This window comes from Protobothrops mucrosquamatus, unplaced genomic scaffold (assembly GCF_001527695.2).
Source record: "Protobothrops mucrosquamatus isolate PMUCROS unplaced genomic scaffold, P.Mucros_1.0 scaffold537, whole genome shotgun sequence".
NCBI classification, from domain to species: Eukaryota; Metazoa; Chordata; class Lepidosauria; order Squamata; family Viperidae; genus Protobothrops; species Protobothrops mucrosquamatus.
In genome coordinates this window covers 67,713-78,021 of record NW_015386842.1, presented here as the reverse complement: position 1 = coordinate 78,021, position 10,309 = coordinate 67,713, and the positions used below count along the sequence as shown (strand labels likewise).

The following is a 10,309-nucleotide window of genomic DNA, read 5'->3' as shown; positions in this document are numbered from 1 at the left end:
TATTTAGGGTGATTTTAAAAATAATTTTAAATAGAAACACAGCTTCTAATATTCGGTTTTTTAATCTGGTTTTATAGGGGTTTGTAGTTTTATGTTTTGTATTTGTACTGTTTTTAATACGCTGTGCACCGCCCTGAGTCCTGCGGGAGAAGGGCGGTATATAAATTAAATTATAATAATAATAATAATAATAATAATAGCTGAGGGACAACTTGAACTTCAGTCTCTCCAATGCTAATCCCTCATTCTCTGCATATCTTCTTACGTCTTCTTTGGCTGTTTCTCCCTTATTCTGGCATGATCCAAGGGAAATCTCAAGATGTCAGAGGGCTCAGTGATTTGAAATAGAAACAAAAGAGGCAGGGACAGTAAATTCCATTTTTCTACTATAGAGCAGGATCAGTTCAATTTCTGCTGTGTTTTCCTTAAGTGCAGAAAGAGTATGGGTGCATAATTGTATTTTATGCACCTTTTTAAAAAAAAATACAAGCCACAAGCCCTTTCAAAACACTTCGTACTTATTTTAAAAAAACTGATGGCTAAATAATCAAGTTTTGAGCCATCCTTTTCTTTGGTGAAAAGCAGGTGGCCTTTTTCAGATTTATGACCAAAGGAAGGCTATATTTTATTATCATATCTGGAATAAATTTCTGGAATAACTTTCTGAATCTCTATGACAACCAGTTGCAAAGAGTCTTTTACAAGGACACAGAAAAGGACAATTTCCTCTCTGTTGCATGCAAGCTTCACCTTGCCTGTTGAATATTCCACAATTTAAAAGTACAGAATCCCCCTTGTCCTCCTTTGTACTTGACCATCATCTCCCTCTCTTTAAACTCAATGCAAGCAAGAATGAAATATTATTGGCACAGCTAGTGGCCCATTCTTCTTTCCAACTGTAAAATAGGGCAATTTATCAACACCAGCCTACGGTACTAGTTGAAGACCAATGCTAGAAGACTCCTTGTGAAGGAGAAGCTTTACCCCCTGCAGTGTATGTGAAAGATTGCTCCTCCCCCAGCAAGATGTGTTTATGGAGGGGAGGGGTAGGAGCTAACCCACTTTAGAATGGATTATACCTCTCTGAAAATCTAACCACAGAAGAGCTTCTAGAAGGAATATGTGCCCCTGGAGGAAATGAGAAATAGCTGAAAAAGGTCCACCTAATCACATGAAACAGCTGCTCCTGTTTGAGGTGAGGAATCTGGACCACACTTATTTGGAAACAGCTTTAGAACTGAAGTGGGCTTGAAAGAGAAAAACGTCTTGAGAAAATGTATTGGAGGCAAAATACCAGGTAACTTTACATTTTTATACCTATAATCAAATTGTATTCGGTCATGCATCTTCTATTCTTTATATACACAAAGGTAAAATTGTAATCCATGTAGAAGCAAGAGATATTACATATTGAACATTTTGGCTCTAGTGAGAGTAAAATATAATTTCCAGAACTATTGTCTTTTTATAATACAGTGATTTGCTTTGGTAATAGGGCTATAAATGTGATTTTGAAGCAATTATCTCAGTAACAAAGAAAAGAATAGGACTATTTAGCTGGGATCTTATAACTATGTATAATGTTTCGTGTTTTAGTGGCTTATCTATACCCTAGGATTGTGTTGCTCTTAGAAAGAAGTCTCAGACAATTCAATTTGACTTCACTTTACTTTGCCTAAGCATGTTTAGCATTAAATTGCTCACTTCTTTGTCTGTGATTTAAGTTTGCCTTCATAAATCCAGCAGTAAAACTCAAGAGTGAATTCTATAGTAGTATTTTTGAGGGGTGGACTTGAATGCTCTTTTCTCACACCAATGTTTTTCATACTGAACTAATGTCTGTTCATACTTTGCCTCTCCAGGTTTATTTTAACAATAACTCTGGTTTTGCAGAATATTAATTTTGGAGAAGGTGAGGAATTTTCCCATAATTTGGTTGCAATTTTGCCGTCTGTAAAATAGTGCACTCTCTTATGTTCTTCTTTCTTTGCATCCCATCAGGCCTTAGAATAGAAGAAGACACTCATGACCCCAAAGGAAATGTGGATGTCATTATTCAAAAGCACAGTGCAAAAGAGCGAGGAGCCACCACATTAAAAGTCTTCGGTGTTATGAATCAGAGCTCTGAGTATAAAAAGCAGATCAACTTGAAACCAATTGTACCTTTCACTGGGCTAACAAAGAGTAAGTTACTTTCTTTATGCTTACATGCTTCCTAAATCTTGATATCTGAATTTATTATAGCAACAGATTTCTTCAATCTAGTGCCCGTAACACTAGTCAGCTGACATATATTAACAGGAACTTAGTAAAGAGAGGCCTGGGTTCAAATCCTTGCTCTGCCATGAAATTTATTAGCCAATCCTATCCACAGTCATTTTGTACAACCTTTAACTGTAGGCATGGTACAGCCATGAGGTCTTTAGAACAAGCATCCAGTTTTACTTTTGCCCACCTCCAAGAAATATGGTAAAGATAAAATATATGTTTTACAATAAAAATGCAATAAATACACATGTATTTATTGGAAATGTCCATTGGAAAATCTGTTTCCCCAAAATAACTTCTTATTTGCCCTGGACATAGGCAAGGCAGAATGAGATTTTTTTTAAAAAAATATATTAATCAATTTATGCATTGCCCTGCTCCCAACAATATAGGATTCTGCATTGTCTTTCATTAGTAGAATTTCTGCAGAGTTCAGTTGCAAAATCCTATGTAGCCTGTCAGTGGGGGAGCTGGCAAAAATCTTATGAACCCTTTGTAAATAATATTACTAAGGCTTGTGCTATAAACTGCAATCTTTATACACTAAATTATATTCTACTGAGCCGTGATGTATTTTTTAAAATAAATATCCAGAAGCTGCTCTGTAGGCAGTTAATCCTCTATATGTTTAGAGACCCTAAGATTTTTAGATGTTTAGGATTATAATTCTTATGTTTCTTCACTTGGAAATTCTAATGGAGGTGACAAATTATTGTACTTTTCTGGCACATTTCTGTAATGAGCTGTGACAAAAAGTAAGACCCAATTGTTTACTTCTGGGAAATGAACTCCATGTACCCAGGACTGACCTTAAAAAAAAATACTCATCAGCTCTAACAGTTCCATTTGCAATAACTCTTTCTGCCAAGCAAATTAGGAGATAGGTAGATTTCAGGATAATGCTTTTATTATAGTTAAAACATGTGTATGTATGTGTATATGACTTGAAGGCATAGTTTAGCTAAAATAAGATGATAAATCTATGTACATTTGGCAAAAGATAATGATGTTTATTTTCTTTCTTTGGGTAAATATCAATACTATTTTCAAAAGAGAGTATGATTACCTTCTGCTGGAGTGAAATCTGCAGTTTGACATGCAAGCTTCTGCAGTAGAACAAGTCATGGGCCATGCAGTAATCTCTAGCAGTTTGCTTTTAATCCTTATCTAAACAATCTGGGCTTAGCTGAACAAACAGTCTTAACAGGCAACTAATTTTATTGTGCCCTTAAGGCCAATAGAAGCAGGCCTTTGGCAGCTAGGAAGACTTGGCAAAAGCAAGTGAAAAAGAAGGGTTTTTTTGTCAACTCTGGGCTATTCATTTTCAGGTCGAACCCTTAACCGGCACTGTTGTAAAAATGGAGGAACTTGCATCCTGGGCAGTTTCTGTGCATGCCCCGAATACTTTGTTGGCAGATACTGCGAGCATGATGAACGGAAAAGGTAAAGAAGGTATATATTGTGGGGTGATTGTGGCTTGTCAATGACACTTGGAAATAATGTTGCATCTTCTGGTTTGTCATTGGCAGCAACTGTGGCCCATTCATGCATGGAGAATGGATATGGAAAGGTTGCCAGCTGTGTCGATGTGGTTATGGTGTTCTTCAATGTTTATCTGAACAAAGACAAAACTGTGGTAAGAAGATATGTCACTGGGGGGAAAATATGCCTGTAGTTGATGCAAAAAGAAAAAAAAAGAAATCCAAGAGTCCTATATCTGAAATATGAACACATATATAAGACATAAATTATTCTGCAGTGAAGTTTAGGTTATTTAATTGACAGCCTTTAAGATGTCAATAGTTTTTGTACTTTTCATCGCAAAAGAATAAAGGAGAAGCATTACATGAATTGTTATGGGCTACTCTGAATTGTTGAATTTGTTTCACTGAGTTAAAATCCAAATATGATTTCTGAGAGCTTTTTGAGATAGTGCTTTGTTCTATATCCACTTTATATGAAAACTTTGTCACAGCATTTGTCTATATCAATTATTGTTTTTCTTCTCAGAGAGTTTACGGTAGCCAGGCCTTCTAGATCAGATTTAGGCAAGAAAGGGCCCTCTCAGATGTTGTGTGGACTCTCACTCATAGTTGGTGGTCTAGGATTGAATTTTTAGAGCCACTCATCTCAATGGACCTAATCCACCACCTGCTTTACGTGAATACTTGAGAGAAGTAAACCAAGGTTTCTTGTCTACATAGTTTTCCTTTGACTTCTATTTTCAAAATGTAGAGAGCAGTTAAGGAAACAGATTACTGGGAGAGAATTATGACATAGCACATGTAATTCAGATTAGATTATCATAATGATCCCTTCAGGTCTTGAGTACTCATTGTTTTTTAAATGCAGCTATACAGTATATCTCCCATATTCAAATACCTTATTATCTTCACTATATATTGGGCTATTAGGTTTGAAAAGGAACTAGCTCTACTCATTCCTACCTTCTATTTATATGTAAAAAGTGCACTAATTTGTGTTGTTGTTTTTTTACTGTGCATTCCCAAACCTGGGTGGAGGCAGGGGAAGAGTGCAAAAAAACCTTTTTTGGGGGGGAGTACCCAGAGGGATAGAATCAAGATCATGTGAAGTATCAACACTACTTTACAATGCCTTGGTAAGGCCACACTTGGAATACTGCATCCAATTTTGGTCACCACAATGTAAAAAAGATGTTGAGACTCTAGAGTACAGAGAAGAGTAACAAAGATGATTAGGAGACTGAAGGCTAAAACATATAAGGAACAGTTGCTGGAATTGGGTATGTCTATTTTAATGAAGAGAAGGGCAAGGGGGGACATGATAGCAGTGTTCCAATATCTGCCACAAAGAAGGAGTCAAGCTATTCTCTAAAGCACCTGAAGGCAGGACAAAAAGCAACGGATGGAAATTAATCAAGGAGAGAAGCAACCTAGAACTAAGGAGAAACTTCCTAACAGTTAGAACAATTAACCAGTGGAACAACCTGCCCCCAGAAGCGGTGAATGCTCCAACACTGGAAGTTTTTAAGAAGAGACTGGACAGCCATTTGTCTGAAATGGTATAGGGTTTCCTGCCTGAGCAGGGGGTTGGACTAGATGACCTCCAAGGTCCCTTCCAACTTTTTTATTATTATAATATTATTAAGTCAGTTTTGGTGTCTTCCTGGAAAAAATCCCTGCAGTTTTCTTGGCAAGATTCCAGAAATGGTTTGCCATTACCTACTTCCTATGCTGAGAGAGTGACTGGCTCAAGGTCATTCAGGTGATTTCATGTCTAAAGTGAGACTGGAACTTAGTCTCCCTATTTCTAACCTAGTGCTTTAACCATTAGATGAGACTGCCTTTCTGCAAAAAAAAAACCCTTAAGAATAGTTTTCTCTACATAATTGATGTGACAGAGATATGTTTCTAGATTTTCATTGCAATTGTTCATTTTAAAAAGCATTCCCTTTTTTCCCCTGATCTGCATTTACAAACATCACAAGCAAACATTCATCAGATGAAGCACACTTGCAAGAGAACTTGTTACTTTTTCTGTCCCTACTTGCAGCTGTTATGGCACAGAAGCCTTGCGTACTGGGAGGGACAGGACACACTTTACACAAGAATCTGTCTCTCAAAAGTCATTGTTCACTCCTGGCAACTCTCTTGACCAGTCCTTGTAGTTTTTCTTGGCAAGATTTTTTGGAAGTGATTTGCTATTGCCTCCTTCCAAGAGCTGAGAGGGAGGGAGGGAGGGAGAGAGAGAGAGAGAGAGAGAGATTGGCCCAAGGTCATCCAGTTAGCTTCATGCCTTAAAGCAGGACTAGAACCAACTTGATAACTTAACCACCACACCCAACTGGCACTCTCAAATCATCTTATATGAAACAAAATCTGTTGGAATGTCTAGTCAACAATATGTTACCATTGTTAAATAAAAGCAAAAATACGATCACGATGTAAAATTTTGTAAGCCATTTGTCTAACACCACTTTTCTTAATCTAAATCTTACTTCTAGTAATCGTGTTAGGAATGCGTATGATTGCTGATGAGTTCCAGTCCAAAATTTGATGGAGTCTTGTCAACATGCTTAAGTTATAAGTGTTAATCCCATTTTGTTTTCTGTTTTCCTTACCTGGGACAAAAGGGCCAAGAAGTACAATCCATTGTATTAGTAATGCTTCTTAACTAGTGATTTGTATTTACTTTTGATTGTGATGTGATTAATGCTGATAAGTTACCTTTAATTGGTTTCAAAGGCCCGGATGGATCCCATTTGCACCTCTCCTCTGAGAATTCATCAGCCATTGACTTCTACACTTGTCTCATTTAGTATTTTACTTAAGTACTTCCAGAGGAGCTTGGAGGAAATTACTAAGTATTGTTGAAAGAATTTGTATGCAGATTTCCTTAACTAACCCTTTCCCCCCTTTTTTTCTCAGCTTTAAATAAAGAAGAGGAATTCATCTATTTATCTTCAAATTGTCCAAGATTACAGCAAACAATATGCTTTCTTATTCTCCTACTAGGCTACTTTTTCACTTGGTTCTGCACAAAACTTTTCTATCAGCTTTGAAACTGTCACTTATTTGGACTGGAAATCCTACAGATGGATCTGCAGAGTGCTAGAAACAAAGACTCTGTTGCATTTCTACTATTTATTTACCTGTTTAACAGGAATGCTTTAAGATGTTTACTTCTTTTCATAAATTCCAGTTACATTTCTATGGTGAAATCACCCTTAATTGCCTCGTTCCAATAGTGTTTACTATATAGTATCAAGAAGAAAAGATGCAATTGTTTTGCTATTAAGGATTTGTATAAGACCTAATTCAACTTTCCATATCTGCTGCCCCTCAAATAGTTGAATTTCAGCTCCCATATTAGAAGTTGCGGTCCAAGAGATTTCAAGAGCACCACACTGAGAATACAGTGTAAACAAATCTGCATCAATGAAAAGTAAAATCAAAATATTTAAGTGAGCTCAGTTCCTAGTGACCTGAGAAATATACCTTTTTTTTTGCGGCAATATGAAAATAATTTCTGATTGCCACCTTGGTATTTCCTCCCCCCCCCCTTCTAGCCTTCCTACCTCCTAAGGATTTCCTAGTATTCTCCCATCCTGTTATTAACTGAAAACACCAGTGGCGTTTCACATGTTAGCTCCATGTTAAACCAAAGGTTAAGCTATTGTTAATCAAAACAAGTTTAATGTTGCACAAATACTACTTCTGTTTGAATCAGATTTAAGCAGTATAAAACGTTTATCTGTTGCAAAATTGACTCTTCCAGTGGAAGAAAACTTAGGTATTCTATGACATTAAAATATTTTCAAATAGTGTGTCTGTCTTGCTCTCTTTATGAGAGTATATTCAAGCTGTAAATGCACTGACAATTTATTAGAGGTTCATCTTGCTCGACTTCATAATGTTTCTTACTAGAAGTCTATTCTATCAGTTACAATGCATCGCTATTACATTGTTAGGAATGTGCAAATTGGTCTGTTTCTGATTCAGATAACTTTTATATGTGTTCATTGATACATCAGGTCTGTTGTCTGCTTTAATCTGTAAAATAAAGACAGAATTTTTTTTTCAAAATATCTGCATGGAAGTGGGTATTTAATATAATTTACACATTTATATTAATATAAATTACATGTTTCTAATTGTTTTCTTGAAGCATGAATTTTAAATTAAATGTATTTTAATGCAACTTTGGAGTCAAGAATTGCTATATTTGGCAAATATAAAGGCTTGTAAATCAAGATTCATGTGTTGTGATCTGTTAGGTTTACATCAGAATTCATAAAATGCAAATGTTTCAGTTCTGACTAGCTGAGGTAAAATCTGTTTGTTTCAATCCATTCTATTCCAAACCATCACATAGATGGTCATGTTCACACAGCATGTTTGACTGTGTTTGGTTTTCTTGTCTACATCCTAAAAGTAATTCAGAGGACCATGAAGCCTGAATAATTTCATTAGAGCTTTAACTGCCTCTTGCAAAACTGGTCTCTAGAGGCCTGCAAAAATAAGGCCTTAACAAATATATTTTCTAATGGTGTAAAAAAAAGTGACAATCTCATAATTGATTTGAGGGTACCAGAGGTCACATGTTGCCAGCAAAGGAGAGCTGCTAACAGAATTGGGTGGGGAAAATATGAAAATTGCATGTAACAAGCCAGTTGACTGCACTGATTTCTTCATTTGTCAGAAATCTTCAGTGTAAATTTGATAGTTATTCAATATATGGTTCCATTCAATATAGTCTCAGCCTCTATTAGATAATGAGAAAATGTCAAAAGTTAACAGATTAATGTCACAGACTCAGTTCCTCAAGCATGTATTTTTAAAAAATAATGCCTCCAAGTTGAAAACTTGGATCTATGTTATACTTGCTTTGTTTCCATAGCCCTAGCTGTAATGTTTCTTACATGCATCTGATTCTTCCTGGAACTGTACACTGTATACCCGCTACCCCAAAAGATTTTTTTTGCAACTGTATCCATCAAACTTGCAGTCACTTTGGTGCATTTGGATAAACAGGAATAGGCCAGTGGAATCTTTAAGCACTGTGTATTGAACTAGCTTACATGACTGAAGTAACCAATTTCAGTTTTTTTAAACACGTCTCCAAGAAGCCTGTATTTGATTTAAAAAGTAGAAAACTAAGTTACAGGGAGGGGGGATAAATCGAGGAGTTTTTTTAAAAAAAGGAACACTGATTTCTCAAAAGATTTTTACAAAACTTTACATGGATACAGTCATACAGAATGTATCTGCCTGGAAATAAGTCTGAGTGATTTTTATTGCATGTGAGATAATGTTTAGATGAGAAATTACTTCCAACAGCAAGACAATGATACATCAGATCAAGAACTGTATAGTTAGTTGCCAGGGTGTTCAACAGTTTTGATACTGAAATGCATAGATGAAATGTACTGAATCTTAAAACAATTTTGTCTGTTCCTGAACATATATCTTGGTCTGTTTCATAAAAGGCATATGTACATTACAAATGTACAAAGGTTTGCTGGTAAATAATTCTGTGGCAAAGCAATACCATTCACTCAGACTAAAATATGTCTTAAAATGTAGCTGTTATATATAACAAATGCATGTAGACCAAGCATGGTTTTGTTTCCTTGTTTCTTACTGAGAAAATGAGGAATGGCTGAGGTTAAAAACAACAGAAAAATGTCCCTGTGATGGTGATTGATTTCTGCTTATTCTTTATCTATCCAGCAGGGCATTCAGATAAAATGAATGGGTTTTTTTGTTTTGCAAAAACAGAGCAATAGTTTCACCAGATCCAGAGCAACATTCTCTGAATTTTATTTTATTCATTAAATTTCTACTCCACCCATCTCTCCTAAGTGATTCTAATTTCCTCTAAATATAAACAGGAAATACTGATGTATTCATGTCTTTTAACAGGCATCTGGTTAGTCATGACTGGTAAGAGAGAGGTGAGCCTTTAGCTGGCCCACCACAGCTCTACAGCAGTGTTTCTCAGCCTCAATAGCTTTAAGTTGTATAGATTTTTCTCTCCCAGAATTCCCCATTCTGGGAGTTGAGAGGGAATTCTGGGAGCTGAAGTCCCCACATCTAAAGTTGCTGAGCTTGAGAAATACTGCTCTAGAGCATGGGTAAAATGAATGATAATGAAGAGAAACATAGCTAAATAAAGACTGCTGTTAAATTCCTTACTTTTAAAGATCACAACATGAATTATTCTGTATAAATTCAAATTATCATATCTTTATTGATCTAATAAATCTGTTATTAGTTCAAGCCAGTAATATAAAGATTACTGATAAATTGTAATTATTCCTTTTTAATCTCTTATTTTTTAGGGTTCATCTGATTTATATCCTCATTCCCTCTCTCTTCCTCTGCCATGAAATGATGCAGCCTTTGGGCAGCCAACATTTAGTTTTGGTGTTTCTGTTGTGTAGTTGAGTGATCCTGTTAGCATCACTTTGTGAAATTCAGTGTTTACCACTATAAATGGGCCATTCCCAAAGTAGAAAAAAGTCAAAGTAAAATGAGTTCTGTCTGCATATAATGTC

General features: G+C 35.9%; 1 protein-coding gene across 1 annotated transcript; it reads left to right on the top strand.

The window, feature by feature from the left end:
• Positions 1-1,274: 1,274 nt before the first annotated feature.
• Positions 1,275-6,811, top strand: LOC107288343 (cryptic protein-like). The gene is made up of 6 exons (XM_015816957.1): positions 1,275-1,297; positions 1,863-1,912; positions 2,002-2,184; positions 3,597-3,711; positions 3,798-3,904; positions 6,678-6,811. Exons 1-6 carry the CDS (start codon positions 1,275-1,277, stop codon positions 6,809-6,811), a joined length of 612 nt encoding a protein of 203 aa, XP_015672443.1.
• Positions 6,812-10,309: the final 3,498 nt, after the last annotated feature.

Excerpts from the sequence above, each read along its gene's own strand:
- LOC107288343 (XM_015816957.1), top strand. The coding sequence starts at position 1,275 with ATGTATTGGAGGCAAAATACCAG. Across the intron at positions 1,298-1,862 it reads TATTGGAGGCAAAATACCAG|GTTTATTTTAACAATAACTC; the intron begins GTAACTTTACAT and ends TTGCCTCTCCAG. Across the intron at positions 2,185-3,596 it reads TTTCACTGGGCTAACAAAGA|GTCGAACCCTTAACCGGCAC; the intron begins GTAAGTTACTTT and ends ATTCATTTTCAG.